At 35.2% G+C, this 19573-nt stretch overlaps 1 protein-coding gene across 3 annotated transcripts in view; it reads right to left on the bottom strand.

The window, feature by feature from the left end:
• FBXL17 (F-box and leucine rich repeat protein 17) overlaps positions 1-19573 on the bottom strand; it is a 279919-nt gene that overhangs the window by 184247 nt on the left and 76099 nt on the right. For all 3 annotated transcript variants that reach the window (XM_040579651.1, XM_040579652.1, XM_040579650.1), the window contains 2 exons: positions 15771-15878; positions 5539-5669 (listed from right to left, as the gene is read on the bottom strand). In XM_040579651.1, coding sequence (XP_040435585.1) covers positions 5539-5669; positions 15771-15878 — 239 coding nt within the window. The remainder of the gene's footprint in view (positions 1-5538; positions 5670-15770; positions 15879-19573) is intronic.

The raw sequence follows: 19573 nt of genomic DNA, 5'->3' as shown, positions 1-19573 counted from the left end.
CAAATTTCATTAAAAAGACATTCAAAAGAATAAGTAATTTTAAAAGTAAAATTAATTTGTGTGACATTAAAAACTTGAACTCAGTAAAAAGTTACATAATGTAGCTGACTAAACACCTGATAAATACGCAGAGAACTCAAAGGAGATCATCTTTCAGATAACACTGAAAAGATGAAATTAAATTAAAATTAAGAAATGTTGGTATTCACCTAGAATGGTTCATGACTAATAACATATAAAAATACAGTTACTTTTCTGGAAGGCTCTACTATACCCCCAAAATCAGATTATACAAAACGACAGGAATAAGTATCAGTGCTCCTGAAGTACATTTCCACCTCAGTCAGATTAAAAGTGATGAATACTAAGATACTCTATTAGCATTTGTAGGCACCACAGATAAAATGAACATCTTTGCCTGGGCAAAAATATATGCAAGCTGAAAGCTTTATACATTTTTATTTTAGAAGTCATTTTATTAAAATAATTTCCACATCAAGTATGAAGAGGCTTACACTTTCAGGAAGATAAGATTCATTTTATTACATTTCTTGAAAATAATTCTAGCATTCACTAATCCTGCATTTTATTAATAATATATTCTAAGAATTGAGCTACTATTTTGATGCTTACATCTGCTCATGAAATGTTGGGCCATTCACATACACCAGCAGTTCTGGGGCTAAACACAGTAAACTCATCACGTGCTGAGACTATCTTCAGCATTGCATCATCTACCCACAACACATCCAGATCACAGCAGATGCTCCCAAGGCAGATTACATGGCTTCACATGAAGTCATGGTAGGCAGTCAACACAGATTTTTTTAAACACTTATAAAGCGTATGGAAGACCACATTAACAATTTACTGTGCTTAAGTAACAACGTAGAAACCCCCATATGCTCTATGCCAACAAGTATGATACCCAGTCCTGAGAAAACAATGCTGCATTAGTGGCCCAGTAGAACAGAGCAGATGAAGCCTCTTTCAAAGGAGAAAATGCTCCTTTCTCCTGTGCTGCTGTAAACATTTTGGTTTTCAGGCTTATGGTCTGGCTTCCAACCATAGTTCCTCTGAATGTCTTCCATATCTTGACTTCCTGACTACTACCCCTGTCAAAAAGTCTGTATTTCCAAATCCTGGACTCCAACCAGAATCCTCACCAAGTCTTAAATCATTACAGTATGGGGAGACTGTCCCATTACACCATGTACTCTTTTATCCAAAGCAGTATTTCATGAAAGCACTACAGAAGGACAGCAGTTTTCTCAGAACTTGTATAATTAGACCAAATCCAGGCTTCCCACCTGTGCCGAAAGCTCAAGGAGGAACACATAAGGCTTACCTTGCCCCACATCACTAATCAGAAGTCTGATGGCAGCGATACTACTAGAAGGTCATCAACCTACATTCCTTGCTGATTCACTGTGCCATGCAGATACTGCTTATCTGCCTCCAAGTCACAAAACACATCTCACTCTCAACAACCTCCAGGTGCTCTGCAAATCTCAGCACCTGCTAACAAAGTCACCTACAACCAGTGTGCGATAATTTACGTGACAAATACAGCTCTCTTGACAATTACTACAAGAACACATGGCACTACCTACAGAAGGACCAATGTTCTCAAATGGCTGGGAAATTATTGTCCTGTGGCTTCAAAACCAATCATTAATTTTGTTATGCAGGTGGAACCTTACCGCAGATGACTGGCAGTGCTATAGCACCAAAAACATATCACTGTAGCACTAGGTAAAGTTCCTTACCTTATCTGCAGTAGTACATATGCCATGATGTTTATTAGAAGAACCACAGATACAATAGGGGCTAGCAAACATCCTCAATCCTATACAAATATTTCTAAGGGAGTGTTTTAGTATGAAGGATGACTTATGGAAGCAGAAATACTCCAAAGACTTGACTGTCACTGCACAGCTCTTAAATGTCTACCTATAGGTAAATTATATAATACAGAAATCAAAGTGAATTGCAACTCAAGGCCCACAGAGATAAGATCCACAAAAAAAATAATGTTAGATTACTTGCTGCTTGCTCCTTGGTCATTTATGGATATACTACATGGCAGACGTCCCCTGAACTATTAGAAAAATCACACACCCCTGAAAACTGCCAGTATGTCGTACTACATTTTCCTCAATCCTCCGTGAGATTTATTTCTACATGTCAGTATTTTTATTGTATCAATTAAAAGTCAAAAGAGCAAATGCAGTGACCATTAAGACAACTTCAAGGTCATAAGGTTATTCAAATCAAGCCTTAGGATATATTATTCACACCACCATGTACAGAGAACTCATTTTACTCCTTTCCAATTGCAAAGACCTGAGATAATCTACTCATGATGCATCCTAAAAGAATTTGCAAGTTTGGTTTTGTTCCCATTTTACAGAACTAGTAGGACTGTTTCTATAACATATTTAACCAACATGACAAATAGTATACGAAGCTTTTGAGGGAGCTGTAATTCTTTGAGAAGAAATCATTATGCTAGATTACTTTAATAGGTCTTTTTTTGATCTTGCTTAACTCGCAACTTTTAGAGCCTTTTTTTACAAGTCATTATAAGGGACCGAGTTTTCTTTCGTTTTAAAAATAATGTCAAAAGTATCTCAACTGAACATACTGAACATATTTTTTGCCTTAGGTAAAATTAAATTATTTTTTACTGCCCTACATAAGCCTTTGAGTTGCATACTTTCAAAAACAAAAATAGCTTTAATCAAAATAGAGAAATAATAGTTCTTGTTAATTACTGCATGTGCAAAAGAATCACAGCACCAAAAATCTTAGTAAGTGCCTGCCATGCACGAATCTTGTTCTCTGTAATTCAGATACTTTCAGTTACTTAGCAAGAACTGTAACCATCACAGCATTAGATCCAATACTGTGTCACAAGCAAGAGAATGCTATAAATATTCTGGGGCCACAGATTTCCTTATGGAAGAATTGTTATGGATTCCTGGAAGCAATAAAGAAATCTAAAACAAAGTTTTAAAACCAATGGTTTACTTCCGCTCTAAAACATACCAATAATCAACTACCGCTAAGAGACAAATCACAGATACCTCTTTAAGCTATACCATTTTTTTTGAGAACTTCTTTTTCTTTCTCCCTTGACTTTGCAAAAAGGAATGGAGGGAAACAGTTTTCCAAGGCTTTAAAAAACAACAACAACAATAACAAAAAAAATCCCCACCAACCCTTAGCCATTCTAAACAGAACAAAAAAGTGTCCTGTAAAGTTTGAAAAAATTCTGGAATAGAATCCCTGTGTAGTTGGGTCTCAGAAGTAAGCAGGCTCAATAACAGGGGGTGGGAGGTGTGGTGGTGAGGTGGTAGAACTGATCTCTCTGTTTTGAAACAAAGAATAAGGTAAAACATTAGACTGCTACTATCTCTTATGTGTTAGCAACAACAATAAGCAAAAGGTTTACTTAAGGGTATGAAGATGCAAAATCTCCTCTGACATCCCCTCATGATTAGGAGCCATCAAATAAAAACAACAAAAAAGATAAAGTTCGCCTTGCCTTAAATGATTAACAAACTAATTTACTTTAAATCAACTTGTTTTTTTACCCAAGGTAAGCACTTGAACAGTCCTGTGAACATCTGAAGGTTCACTCATATCCTCAAAGTGAGTATATGCTCATAATACTCTGCTGAACCAGTGTCTACATTGATTAAACCCCAGTGGTTGTATCACATTCCTTTTACACAGTTTTCAGCAATTCTTAATTCAGCATTTAGGAGGAGCAGGCAAAATTAAGACTAGTATTTGGAGCTTCATCTCGCTTGTAAAACAGAAAAACATACTTGAATTGCCAAATGTCTGCCTATGAATAAGATTTAACACAGGCACTATTTTCTAAATTCTTTCTTTGCTTTTTTAGCTAGAAGCTAATTGAAATAACTAAACTTAAATTCGTAGTCAAGTTTTAGTTATCAGTTGTATGTTGAAAAAGTACTGACAGGTATAATTAGAAATAGAGACAAAATGCAGAGAACTACAGAGACAAAAGTCAATGATCTAAAAGTTTACATACAATAGCAGGCTATCTGTCATTGCTGGAAAGGGTTTCCTTTTCTTTTTAAGCTTCATAATTTAACTATATTCAATATGATGTTTTAGAGTTATATGCATTTACTTAAAAGATGTATTTCTTATTCTAGTAATTTCAAGAATACTTTGGCGTCATTTTGGATCATACTTAGCACTGTCCTGCTCAAAACATTCATGCAGAAAAGGTATACTATTTCTAAGCACTTTAATTAAAACCTGTAATGTGCCTGTCTTAAATTTACATTTTTCTTATTATTATTTTTTCTGACTTACTTTAAAATTTTCCATTACAGTAGCCTTATTCTGCATATGAAAATAAGACCCTACAGACAGAAAGATCTGAGGCAACTAAGTGCTTCCAAAACCTGTGAAGTTGCATTAAGGGTCTGACCTAAACCTACAAAAATCAAGAAACAGTCTTAAAGGCTAAAAGGAGTTACAATAAAAGTTCAATCATACTTCCTGTTTTCACAGCTGAATTGTAGTATTTTTAGAACATTATACTTCTGCCGAAGTCTAGATCTCATTTACACTTTAGCGAATTCTTAAAGACTTCAGAAAACATTGAAAGAGAGTATGTTAGAAAAAAATCTGCAACCAAGGGGAAGAAGTGTAATTGCTAAAACATCATTCTGGTTTATATGAAACTGTTTTAGAACCCCTCTCTGTTAAAAGTGTTTCTTTCATTTTGTTTAAAACACCAGTTATAATAAACCAATCTGTCCTAACTAATTCAAAATGTTCTCTTCTGCACACCTTGAGGTAGTGGCTTTCTCATATTTTCTCATTTTAAGAGGAAACTACAGCTTTTTAAATTCTCAATAGTTTTTTCATTTTTCATCTAATTTGCAACAGACTGATATATCATCTGTGTGTATTTATTTAATGTTAAAATAAATTAATCAAAAGGACAGAATACATCAGGATAGGAGGTATTCAGGTCAAAAGGAAAAGCCTGAAGTAATACCCCAGTTATTCTTTCAAATCTCATCCTGGCAAGTCTCTCCCCCAAACAATGAAGGACTTCTGGTTTTCTACAGAAACATGAATTCCACTAGTTAACCCACAAGCAGTTTATTTTTCCTTATGTAGTCAAAAATATGCTTCATTTTTTGTATGCATATAAATCTGTTTAAATCCTAGCTACCTACAGAAGGAGTCAATTCCAATTGTACAATTCAATGACACATGGTAAAGAGCACATTCTCATTAAATCTACAGTAAACAGATTAGTGCTGCCATCTAGTCATAAATAAACTTTTCCTTGCTACAGAAATGTACAGTCTGTAAAATACACCTAGATGATTTAAACAAAACAAGCAAGAACAAGCACTCAGAAAACACTGCTTGCATTTATTGATCCCCTGCAACCCCCGAGCCATGAGGAATTATTCTCAACTAATACAACCAGTTAAATGTACCTTATACTGGTTTTAGATGCTAAAATGAAGTTACCTGTCATTAATGATCCAGTTCAGACACAGATTGAGGGAATTAAGGTTTTTGCATCTCTTTACTATTTCCATCACTGTTTCATTGTCCAGTTCTGTGATATGACGTAGGTCCAAACTGGAAAGATTTCTTAGCTGTTGAGACAAATATAATAGAAAGAATTGATCTAAAATCTGTTCTTATATATAACTGCTATAAAAACTGTTACACTTCTTGGAATCACGTATAATGTGTGTGAGCTAGTCAAGACAGATGAAATTACTGTATTTTTATCAGAAAGGAAACATATCAAAGATATTAATAAAATCGAACTTTAGTAAATCTGGAATTCAGGCACTCGGTGACTCCATGAAATCAGGACACTCTCATTCATGCTCCAATACATCGACAATAGGGGCCTACACCTTCCTCCTTTGGTATCTTACACTCCATATAGTTAAAAGTAGCATACCAACTCATTTAGTTACAAGAAAAGCATAGCATGGAAGGGAGACAGCACATTTGTGCTTACATTCAAATGCACATGATTAAAGACTCCAGAGCCTAAGGCTTTCAAACTAAGTAAATACTACAGACTCCCTGAAAATAAAGAATTTTTACTGTAGTCTCACTTGTGCAGTCATCAACAACAACTTGGATATTCTGAACAACAGCAGTTGGAGTCACAGAACAGTATGATTAAGATTTATGCACTGATTAATCTGATTTATTACTATTGTAATCATTACAACGTCCTTCAAAAGTAAACAAAACCCTCTTACTACTTTTATTAGCTATGGATTCAAAGAAGATTTTTACAGATTTCTGCAGTATCCTTGAAAAACAGATCAGTTTAGTCATAATAACCTCCAAGTGCTGTTTGCTTCTTAAGCTGTCTGAAATAATCTCTGTTATACTCTGGAAAAATAATTGCATTAGGTAATACTGACACTTTAATTAAACCTACCTTCCTCGCAAGAGAGAAAAAATAATCCTATTCAGTGATTTAAGTCACTAAGGATTTGCTTAAGCAAAGGCATACAACTGAGATCGTATAATTGGTCCACTTCAGTAGTTAATTATTAAGTCAGTGCTGGGGAGGGGGGGAGGGAGTGATAAAAAGAGATGAAAAGGAAAAAAAATGAGGACTTCACATGTAGGTAGTCTTTTACAGGAACAGGTGTTTTAGTGTTTTGTTCCAGAAGTTCTTAACATTCTCCAAACTAAAGCTGAAGATAAACCACATACTGCTTCCAAAAATTCTGCAGAACAAGCATAAGAATTAAGGAACATGACCCAACTTAAGGAGAAACAACTCCAGGGTACATCTACAGGAAGTAGGACGGTAATATTCCTATTATTAGGATACTACCACAGGTGTATGGTGGAGCTGCTTGTTGCAATCCCATACAAACTTCTGATAATCTTACTTGCCTATTAGGCATAAAAACACACAATGATTAATACTGTGTTGGTAAAATGGACAGATTTTACCAGCTCTGTCTCTCTCCATTCCATATGTATTGCTCTAGCAGGAGTTTAAAAGACTTGCCTTCTATGCACCCCAAAAATGCTCACAATCAATCCCTCATTTTTTCTGTACAAGTTACAAGAAGGTGCTGAAACTTAACAGCAACTTGAGGTTCCCTCACCTCCATACAGCTATTCCTGTTAGATACTTTAGCCTTTATACTACGTTGGCAATAACAAGAATGATTCGACAATTCAACAATGGGTATGTTCTATGACAGTAAACCAATAATCACCAGAAGACCTCAAAGACGCAGAGAAAATCTTCCCATTAAAAAAAAAACCAAACAAACCACAACAGAAGTCTTAACTAAAACACATGTTCTTTCAAGACAACAATCTTCTTATATCCAGGTGACAATACTGATGATATTTTTGTCATTACTCTAGAGAGTAAAAAACATCAACTTACACTGAAGACAAATTAATGCATGGAGGTCAGCGCTTCTTTAAATTTCAGGCCATGTTAGACATTTAAGTAAGAGGTAATGGTAGAGTATCTACTTTATTGAGGCAATGATGAATGCAGCAGAAAGAATTTGTGATTTCCCAGGGAAAACGGAGACTTTTGCATTTGACGGGTAGACTCAAAACCAAAATTGAATTCCTAGTATTCCTATTGACCAAATTAATAAGGTTTGCAAGGTAGATTTTACCCTTTACTGTCACAGAATGATCATTCCCTCATTGTTTCCTTCCTTCATACGAGTAATGATCTACTATTATATTCACTATACAGTAACTCAACCATCACTTGCCTTTTTTACAGTCACATTCATTCGTTTGAAACAGCCTACCTGACACCTGACCTACTCGGTAGGTTAATTCTTCTTTTTATCAAGCATAAGAGTCAATCCAGAAAACCTTACTGCCTTTTGAAGTTTGAAGAGACTGCCTCAGACTGATACAAACTCCTCAAGTGTAATTTGCTCTATACAACCTCACTATTGCCATTTCAGACGAGTGAATGACTTCGAAGAACTGCAGAACTGGGTACACACTCCCTTAAGTACTGGACCGTCTGACATGATTTTGTATCGATCTGAACATAGCAGGTGAAAAGAATACCCCTTTACCTATTTAAATCAACGTCTTGGTACCGGTCAGAAAATTGTTATAAATGGACAGGTAACCATTTTTCATTAAAAAAAAACCAAAAAAAAAAACCAGGATACATACTTCAATGACAAATGTCCCATTTTATATTTTACCTGAAAAAATAATCTTAAGGAATTAATGCTACAATGCTGAATTCTTTATTAATCACTAGTATTATAAGAAAATGGCAAGAAAAATTATGCAAGTTTTATATTCTACCTCTAACCCTCACATTTAAGGTGGTATGATATTTTAAAAGATTAAACTTCTCTGAAGTGGACAACTGGACAGTTGAGATGTTCCAATCTTCAGTGCATGCATGAATCTTGAGATTAAAATAGCATAATTTTAATTAGCATTTTTCCATAGGAAAAGGATATTCTGTGACTTAAATATTGAATCTTGGCGCACTAGGATGAATAAATTTTTTCTTTTTCTTCCCTCTCCCCCCCATTTACTTCATGCAGCTATACCATTTTATTGAGCAATTTCGGGGCCATTCTTCTACAGATATTCACACTTTCTTGCAACTCTTAATTTTATAGCTCTACAAAGAATGCTCAGCATGAGCAGAATTTAAACTCTGAACTCAGCTCTAGCAGCCAAAATGCTTTAACTGAACGAGGAATATTTAATGTGGCAATAAAACAGACAATGGAAAGAGTAGACAGAGGGCTTAAAAATATGAAATAGAAAATAAAATACAAGAATTAAGAGAAAGCAAGAACAGTTAAACTAATTGTGTGTGCCACATACATAAACAACCTTACTGAAATTACTGAATATTGACTCAGTGTTAAAATCGTTATGAGATAGTATAATAATAGCATTTAAATTTCAGAGGGACCCTGTTTAGCTGAATGAGATTAGAAGGGAGCAGGATGTTGGTCCCTTCCTCCCAGTCCTACAGACTGAATTGACAGCCCAGTATGTGAAGGTTTTCTGAGGAGATTGCCTGTTACAATGTACTGAAAGGGAATTGTTCCACTGTGAATGACAGATGCAAAAGAACCACTGAGATCACAAAATGGACAAATGAAGTTTGAAAAACAGACCTTCATGTCTTTTAAAAACATGTTAAGATTAAAAAATTAAATACTATTATTTATAAGAAATTACCTACTACTTTTGGATCTCAAATATTTCAAATCATTTTTGTTCAACACTCTCGTTAGTTGGTTTAAATGAAATTTTATGGCAGTTGATATATTCAAAGATTCAGAGATTATCATACTATTTGTGTGCCTGAATGTTATGGACTTCCTAAGACCTCTATCTTGATTACTAGAACTTGTAATATTAAAATATATGCAATGCTAATCAAGAAGCTAGAGCATTTGAAAACTACCATAACAAAAAAAAAAAAAAAAAAGAAAAAAAGGAGAGAGAAAAGAGGCTGTTCAAGTTTAGGATAAATTTCCTATACTTCAGATGATAAAAAATTAGTATCACAGGTAGTTTTTCAGTGTGGATGTATCAACTCCTGTGCATATTTAGCTGTTATTGTAGAGGTCTATCAATATGAGCATGCAATACTTTTTTTACTGTTTTTTGTTCCCCACATTCTTCCACAATTCCCGTAGAGATCTGCTTCCTTAAAAATCATAGAATAGAATTATATGCCTTTAAGAACGAGTCCAAGCATAAACTTAACACTGCCAAGTTCACCACTAAACAATTCACATAAGATCAACCCTCTTCAGAACTAAAGCCAAATTATTTCTGAAGGAAAGTGTTTATAAGGACTTAATGAGCTTTAAACTCGCATCTTTTGCTAATTAAGCTTAATTTTCTTGATGCTCTCTGTGTATATTTGCCTTCAGGGAACAAACTGCTCTCTAATTTAAGCCCCTCAAAACAAATGTATCACCACAGGATATAAAAGATAGCAACCTGAGAAAACTGCCAATCACATTCTTTTTATTATTATGTCAATAGAATCTATAAACTATTTTTTAAAAAGTCACATACATTAATTTTTACTTAAGAGATTCAGCAACTGAACTATGTTATTGAGATACACTGTGTTCCTGAAACAGTAATCATACATGGTTTAAAGAATTGGAAAATGATTTAATGGTTACTGAGGAGACTGTTTTCCCATAGACTGATTTAATGTTCCGCATATGCACAACTTTTAATTTAATTTCTTAAATATTACAGAACATTGAGCTCCCATTGCTTAAATAAAAAATACACATTAAAAACTTGTGTCATAAGCACATTTAATTTGCATCACTCACAATAAAGCAAAACAGAAGAAGTCTGTTTTGAAGAGTATAGGTATTTGTAAAGAACCTTGCCTGAGAAAAAAAGAAAATATGTGTTGATTAAGGAAGTAAATTTGCCTTTAGAGTCCTTTGTTTTGTAATGTACCACAGCAAAACACAATACTAAAGTGGATGACATTTGTATTCAAGCTGCTACTCCTTCCAAGATGATTGATAATAATAATTTGGGGTTTGATGTATTGCATGTATACTTTTTACAAGTCATGCTACAAAAATAAAATATATTGCCCTCCTTTCAAACATAAAGACCCATTGCAGAGGAGCTACTTGTACACATATATAAACTGCACATGTAGTACCTGTGTTACAAGACTCACCTCCACTTTATAAACTTTAAAAGCTGCCGTTGAATTACACTATTGCTGAGTCATAGTTTACCCTCCCTTTGTGTTATTTACTCTCAAGTACCACTAAAGAACCTTGGCTTTTTTTTTTTCCTGGAAAGCTTCACACCCCCATAGAGCACTGAAACCCTTTCAACCATGCAATCATTCTTCCCTACAATACCTTTTTTACTTCATTGCAACTTGAAAGAAACTGCAGTTGGGTACAACTACTAGATCCTTAAAAATTATTAGAAGAATTTCTTGTTCATTCAACAGAATTGTTAGCTTTAGTTTGACAAGATGTAAAAAGGTTGCCTTACAGAGTCTATAGCACCATGCCATTTAAAGTATCAAGCCAATCCTCACAAAGAATTTCCCAACACCACTACGTTCAGAAATTACTTACTGACTTTTTCCTATGACTGGAAGACTAGCATTTAAAAAGGCATCTTAATAAATGCACACAGATTCAAATAAATCATATGCCATCATATGAAATATAGTTCATTACATAAATTGCTTAAAAAAAATTTGTTTTCTCTAGACCTAGCCAAAGAACAATCATGTTCTTATATAGGAAGCATGACTTTTTAAGAGTAGAAGGTATGCTGAAATGTTACCATACAAAGAGCAAAAAGCTGAGCACTTCATGTCTGATCAGTTACTAAAGGACCATACAGTACCTCAGTTTAGAAAAGGCTCCTGCAAAAATCAGTTTTCTCAGGTGTAGAACATCATTACATACATCTCTCAAGCAAATAATGTCTGCACTGAGCCCTAAATATTTGCTCTATAAATCTGAATTTTGATTGACTTCATACTGGCCACCAACTAAGACGCAGGTACAAGTCAGTTAGATTGGACATGACTATCAGATAACAATTATGAGACAAAGAAAGAAGTGAGATCACATTGTTCCAAAAGAAGTTCTTAGATAAACTGACTCCATGTATTGGTGATTAGAAGAGTAAGTTAGAACATTTTTCTATCAAGATGTTGTCCAAGGATTCACACATATTTAGATGAAAACGTCGGTAATAAAATTTACCTGACACAGACTGTCAGAAATACACGGTAAGAAGCACAGATGAGTTATACTGCTAGAAAGCAACTACTCTTGTGTATGTATCAGAACTCAGAGGAAGAAGCCAAGGAAGAGGCTTGGAAACAAAACTATGTCTGGATGCTGAGATTTGCTGGTGCCAGCTGTTGAATTTCTGTTAGAAGTGCAACAATTAAATTGCTGAGAGGCAATTATCACAGGAGGGGAAAAAAGACCACCACTTTTGGGGCCCAAGTTACAAAATTAAAAACCCACTACTCCACTAGTTAGCATATAGAGTTTCTTTTTCATATTTAGTTAATGAATAAAAATGACCCAGTGTGGTTACTCTGTCTTCAATGCAATTACCTAACATGCATAGGTACTTTGCACATTTCCATAGGCCTTCATGCTTACAGGAGAAGAAGAAAGTGAGAAGTGAAAAATAACCAGCAATAAACTCTTGAAAGAAAAAAGGATGCGAGGAGAGGAAAGGAGAAAACAAGAAAAAAAAAACCAACCAAAAAAAAAAAACCCACAAAAACAAATGATGCAGGGAAAGGTAAGTAAATAATAGAATGAGAAAAAAAATAAAGCAAGCAAACAATAGTTGGGGATGTACCGATAACAGAAGATGAAAAGTTCAACACTATATCCAGTATATGTTCTTCCCTCCTCCATAGAAACAAAGCTGACACATGTAGGACTAATTTTTCTAATAAAACAGATCATGCAGATCTTTTGTGACACTTGTACAGGTTACAGCTACAAAGAAAAATAAAACATTCTACATCACCAGAACAAACCACTGGTTTCAATTGGGAGTATAACTGTGAATTGCATATACACACACTCACACTCCCCCTCATTCCCCTTCTCTCTCCCTGTGTCATGCAGTGCCTCTCATCTTGGCCAATAATCACTATTTACTTTAGGTGCATTTTTTTTTTTTAGTTTACAATAACTTCAAGGAAAAAAGGCAGCAGTGTGATAACATGGTTTTGTTCAAGAAGTAAGTTTTGTTGCATGTCATTATGTTCAACATAAAAATAATGAAAATAAACCCTGAATGTTTCTTCTTTTTCTAAAATATGTATTTTCTCTACCATACTCCAAAATTAGCTATTAAAATTGCTCTGTGATTCAGCAGCACTGTAATTCAGAATTTTCAAGTGCCACTATTTTTAAAGACAGCTAACATTACCAGGGGGGAAATACAGTAATAATAACCCACTCACTTTTTATACATCCATCAGCCTCAAAGCAATTTTCCAACAGAGGCCAGGGCTGTTATCTCCAGTTTGCACACAGGAAGCAGGACAGAAGGGAACTAGCTCTGCACAGCCTTGCAGGACACACTCACAGGCCACGTAAAGCAAAAATCGGATTCCACATTCTCTAAGAACATGGGACTGGAATTACTACTATGCACATACAAAGTTCCAGTTAAGAACTCAACAAGAAAATGACCATAAGAAATACTTGATGGTTAGAACAAAAATAATGATGTCATCAGCAGATCAGTAATGAAAAAGACAGACCCAGGAGTTGAATATCATGTTGCTCCTCCACAGGTATTCGCTTTAATTCCCTGCTGGAGTTTATGTCCTCCAAAGAACTGTAGAAATGGAACATGTCTGTGCCAGATGCTTCAGTGCAATTCAGTTTCTGTTAAAACTGCCTGCTGTACTATGAGGAAGGAATACCTGACAGAGGAGCCACATGGAAGCACTGCTGAAGTCACTGCAGCGAGATTAACCAGGTATCCCTTGTTGGTAGCTTCAGAGTAAAGCAGACTGAATTCCAATACCATTGCCCAGCCACTGTATGACTGGGAACATCTCACTTCTTTTTCCCCCTCAATATATGGCAGCACCCCACTTGCCTGTATTGAAGTAGCCATCAATGTAAAAAATACCTCGTTATCATGCACAGAAGTCATCTGTATGTGAAAAAATACTTTGCAAACCTTACAGAAGATGTCATATCACTGATTCATAGAATACTTTGGGTTGGAGGGGACCTTTAGAGGTCATCTAGTCCAACCCCCTGCAATGGTCGGGGACATCTTCAACTAGATCAGGTTGCTCAGAGCCCCATCCAGCCTGACCTGGAATGTTTCCAGGGATGGGGCATCGTCTCCCAGCGACCTGTTCTAGTGTGTCACCACCCTTACTATAAAAAATTCCTTCCTTATCTAGTCTGAATTTACACTCTCTCAGTTTAAAACTATTACGCCTTGTCCTATCACGACAAGGCCCTACTAAAAAGTCTGTCCTCATCTTTCTTATGAGCCCCCTTCAAGTACTGAAAGGCTTCAATGTCTCCCCAGAGCCTTCCCTTCTCCAGGCTGAACACCACCTAGTGTTCAGGATTATCACATCACTGTCTTTGCAGCGTCAATAGCCTACAGAAAGCTTCTACTGGCACAGCTTCAGGGAAGGAAATTAGAATCCCCAAGTCTCAAATCCCAACAAAAAGCACGTGCACCACTTACTTACGCCATATGACTTTTTCCAAGTTTATGCAAAGCACTCTTTTAGTTGTTATTTTTGGAAGGGCTATGTGCAACAATGTCACTCCTACGTAAATGATTTCGAATAGTTTATTATTATTAAACCACATGAAAATCAGAACTAAATGTTAATAAGAAAAATCAAGATCTTGACTTTTCTTTAATCAAATAAATGGTATTATAAAGTCACTTCGTTGAAGGATAAGACATCTATTAAATACTCAATAAATCTAGGCCGGAATAATGCAGCAACCAAAGCATGCACCTGAAAAGCAATCTCTGTGGGAATTTCCCACAAAGCCTTGGACTACATAACCCATCTGTCTGATTTCCAAATTATATACCCAACATAAAAGTAGGAGGTATGTAAATATAACCTATAGTCATACATGCATAGTTTTCATAGGACATGAAAATTATTGTATTATTCCTCTCTCTCCCACAGATAAATACCACTTTTACACATCATCTCAGTATACACACAGTCCTTTCCAAATTGCATCCTTCGAGGTGCTGTAATTTCGCCATGCAAATTAAATTCTCTGGCTTTTTTCTTTTTGCATGTGTTCCAAAATGTTTTCAATTCTTCTGTATTTTCAGCTACTGAGCTGTCCTAGGCCAATGAAAATATTTCGCAGATATGCTGAATGGTTCTGTATAACAACACAAAAACAGCACAGCTGCATCAAAAAGACCTGTATTTGCTTCAGGCATGTTCTGTTTTCACTGAATATGCTCTCCGCTTACTACTTCAAGGTCTCTTTAACCATCTTTATGTTTACCAGAACTTTTCATATTCAATATCCATTTCTACAGTAATCTTTACAAGTTTTAAGTTCCATTTTCCTACTTGAACATTTATTCATTCTTAGCTATAAATAATAATTTATCTATTCCAGATGCATTTTAGTTCTGTTCTCCCTCATGTGTGCTTAATCCCTGAATCTACTTTCAGTTACAAATTTAAATATGCTGTATGTCCACCTCATCCAGGTCATTCATTTTAGTGAACACTTCCATTATTTTCTGCAGATTCACTCAAGCTGGTTCTCCCACACATCACTCCTCTTACATAAAAGAAAATCTGTCATACTATCGATGTTAAAATACAAAGATGGACATAAACAAAATGTATGTGCATAGGGGATATATTGTTGCACTAAGGATCCTGTCTAAATCTCTGGCAATAAGAATTCCGCACTTCCAGTCACGGAACTGTCTTGTTTGCAATGGAATCTGGTATAACTAGGCATTTTAAAGACTTTTGGCCTGAACGGTTTACATAGGGAATTCTGAATGTGTCTGCTCAAATAATGCAATGTTCATTTACCTTGTCAGATTTCTATCCATGACTGTTACTCATCGTATGTATACAAACTTACCCTGGCTGATACCTGTGGTTTGGCAATAGTCAAACATACTAATGACAAGATAAAAGTAGCTACAATACTTACATTAGTGAGGTGAATGACTCCTTTTGATGTAACAGAGCAGCCCATAAACCCAACATACTGTAGCTCAGGACAATGTTCAGCAAAAGCTTTCACAGACTGATCCGTCACCTACAGAAAAGATACACAGGTAGCAGTTGAATAGGTGACATAAGCACATACTCAATACAGTCTAACCAGTTTCTCCATAACATTGGCAAGCTGCTCATTAATACTTCCATTATTATTATCATTACTATTAATTATTTCAAGAGTTTAAGGGAAAACATTGAATATGCACACACATCTATATAGGTACATGAAAAGGAAAAAGACAGTCTCTGACAGATATGGATCATCTTCTTGAAGTAAGAGAAGAAATGGAAGAAAACAGAGAACGATGGCCACAAATTCAAGTATTATTTTCATCCCATTTATCTGCAAATACCCCAAGAGACCATTCTATTTACTATTCCCACAAACTATATAAAAACATGAAAATGTTAACAAATTTATGTTATTGCTATCCTGCAGACTCATGCTATAGCCATCGTTGACTACACAGAATTTGAATTGTGTGGTATTTTAAGTTTATATTCCTTTTCTAAGCACTTTTGCTAAAACAAAGCAATAGATGATTTTAACTTGAAGATTATATTACATCTGTTTCCCACATCAGGCTTGTATATCATGGTAATATACTATTGCGTCAGTTATCAGTTGAAAGCTACCTAGTTTATTACTTGGTTTATTTATTTCTACAACTATTTTTTCTTTATAGTTAAGTTTGCCTAATAAAATTTAATAACTACAAAACACAATCCATTACATAAATATAATGCTGTGCAGGTAGACTAAATATTCAAAAGGACAATTTTGTGAACTCTGTGAAGAATGTAATATTGACATGGGTATATGTAAGATACCTGTGTATCTTCCTTTAAATACAGTGTTGATTTTTGGGGCGGTTTGGTTTTGGTGTCTTGTTTTGGGTTTTGGTTGTTCGGGGTTTTTTTCCTGCGAAGTATATATTTCCAGTGTAAATGACAGTAATGCAAAACTCTGTATTGATTCTGGGACAAAACCTGCATTTTCCAGTCAAACTGCTCAGGAATGTCTCACTAAGTGTGGAATTGAAAGTCCTGAACACTGAGGACATTCTGAGATTTTAAGGATGCCTCCTTGTTATTGTGGAACTCAGAAACAAAACAAGTTTTGAAGTATCTAGTCCACAACTGAGCCTCAGGTGATGACATACATAGGAACATCATTCCTGCTATGCTGTGGATCACCTTTACCTACAATTCCAACTTGCCTGACCAACATGTCACTTAACTGCACACTGGCAGTTATATTGACTTTGGTGAAGACTCTAGCAAAATGATTTCTGAGAAGATAGCCCAGGGAGAAAGGAGGCCAACAAGACCATAGATACACCACTGCATGTAAGCTGTATTGGTATGGGGATACTGAATACGGTTATCTTTCTAACACAGCTTTCTCAAACCAACAATTTCACAGTGAGGAAATATTTTTATTATTGCACATCTGTCAAATAAAAGTAAAAGGCAGGCCAAAAGGAAGGAAAAAAGGGCCAGCTGAACAGATTCAATCACAAATGGTGTAGCGATCATGTTGAATCTGCACAGACCCATTTCTCAGGTCTGGAACAAAACACCCAGTGTAGTAAGAAATTTCTTCTTTGATTTTGATCTGACACGACCTTACATTTTTATTTTTTCATACTCCTCTCAGCTGAGGACAGCCACACTAACTATTTGGGAATTTTAAGATACTGACTACTAAGAATCTTTGACAAATACTACCAGAAGTCAAAGACTCACAGATTTGCACTATTTAGCACTCTACCAGAGGGGAATGTTTTGGAGAAGATAAATGAAATCCTCTGTTTCAGCTAACAATCTAACAGGAGGACCCTTTGACAACCCTACCCTCCACTCTCTACAGAGGATGACAGTATGGTTCTCTGTGGCAGACAGATTTGCCCTAACTAGCAAGAAAATGCAGTAAAGAGAAATCAACATAATAAATGCCTAACCTCACAAATTCATTACTGAGCTTAAAACTTCCAAATACAATTTCTTACATATAGCTGACATTTGGGTACATGAAGACTTTAAAAATTCATGTCTTGAATATAAACAATAAAATCAGTCTGTCTTAAAAGATTTTCTGTTCATTATATGGATTTTTCTGCATCCTAAACAAAATTTGTGAAAATAGTTTTGGTAAAAGTTAGTAAATTATGACTATATACTAAATATTACACAGATTAGTAGTGAACATTTTTAGTGCTCGTTAGATATGCAGCATCTATCTAGTCAGAAGAAGATTTTTCATTACCTGTGTATGCCTCATGATTTTTCAGGTTTAGAAAAAACTATTCACAATCTGTCAAAAGTAGTGTGAGATTACCTGAATATTCTTTACAACTACTGTGTAGAAATCACCACTTTTCATGATGTGAAAAGACACTTCAAGACAGGCATTTTGCTACTGCAAATGGCAATTTCTGTTCTTAAATCTTGACTTAAGTAAAATAGCAGTGCATTGAACCTATTGCTGTCTTTTAAGTTCATTTCATTTAACAGATCCTATCTTTTGCTGTCAGCCTCAAAACTCCGCAACTCTTAACACCTAGAGAAGCTGACTTCAAGTTTTATTGGGAAACACTGTAAACATTTTCTCAATCAGCACTGTAATCTCACAGTCAGCATTCTTTACTGTAACAATGTCTAGGAATACATTACTTCTTTTTGAGACCCTGTATCATTTATAGCAATTGATATTTTAATAATGTGACTGCCACTCAGACAGCCTGTAATGAATGCCACTTGATACTCTGGTTAGCTACTCTCAACACATGACTACACTCTCCTGTGATGCTATTAGTTGGGAAGGAAAATATACATATATATTTCTATATATGCACACACATGCTTGCAATTTCACAAGAATGGCTTCATATAAAATGAATGTAAGATAGCATATAGAAATAACAGATCAAAACAGTTTTAAACTAAGTATCCAATGAAAAGGTAAAAAAAATTAGGCTGTTTTGTTCTCCTTTTTTCAGGGGTGAGGGACAGTAAGAACATAGTAGTTTGGAATTTGTTTATAAATGTATGTGTAGCATTATAGTCAATTACCTAGTTTTCAGTTAGAGTAATTGATATTTGAATCCTATCTGTCCTTATTTATACATGGCTCAAAAAACATACTATAATAAGGTTAGTATGCAGAAATATTATTTTTCATTAGACCTATTTTTATAAGGGAGGAATAAATGTAAGTTTCAGACAGATCTGAAATAGAAGCAACAAAGCTAAAATTAAATCTCAAGTAGCTTTCTAAGACTGAAAACAACTATTCTTCTGTTATTTAGACTTTCTTCTCTTTTATCCTCCGCAGTGTCTAGTACAGACAGCTAATATACATTTACATTTTAACTCAAACATGCAGGCCAGCTCACTATTTCTACTGTAAGTAGGTGCCAGAAAAACCTCTCTTATTGTATGAATGCGCTTTATGCTCCCAAGAGAATGCCTGTTCTGCAGAATGAAAAAAAGGTAAGTCACTGATGAAAAAAGTGCATGGAAAGTTAGCAATGGCACGTATGCTATGATTATGGAATCTTAACACTGTTCCTTTGTAATGCAATATGGAATTGTATGTTACATTTTCCTCAAAGGCCTTTCCACAACTCAGGAGACAGAACAGATACTTTAAATGTGTTTTATAAATATGGCTTCTGCAAACCAACAAATATTTTAAAGTATGAACAACTGAGGTACTATACAAACAGA

The sequence above is a fragment of the Falco naumanni genome, chromosome Z (genome assembly GCF_017639655.2).
Source record: "Falco naumanni isolate bFalNau1 chromosome Z, bFalNau1.pat, whole genome shotgun sequence".
Classification (NCBI taxonomy): domain Eukaryota; kingdom Metazoa; phylum Chordata; class Aves; order Falconiformes; family Falconidae; genus Falco; species Falco naumanni.
The sequence above is the reverse complement of the archived record's forward strand: the minus strand, read 5'-3'. Positions and strand labels throughout refer to the sequence as shown.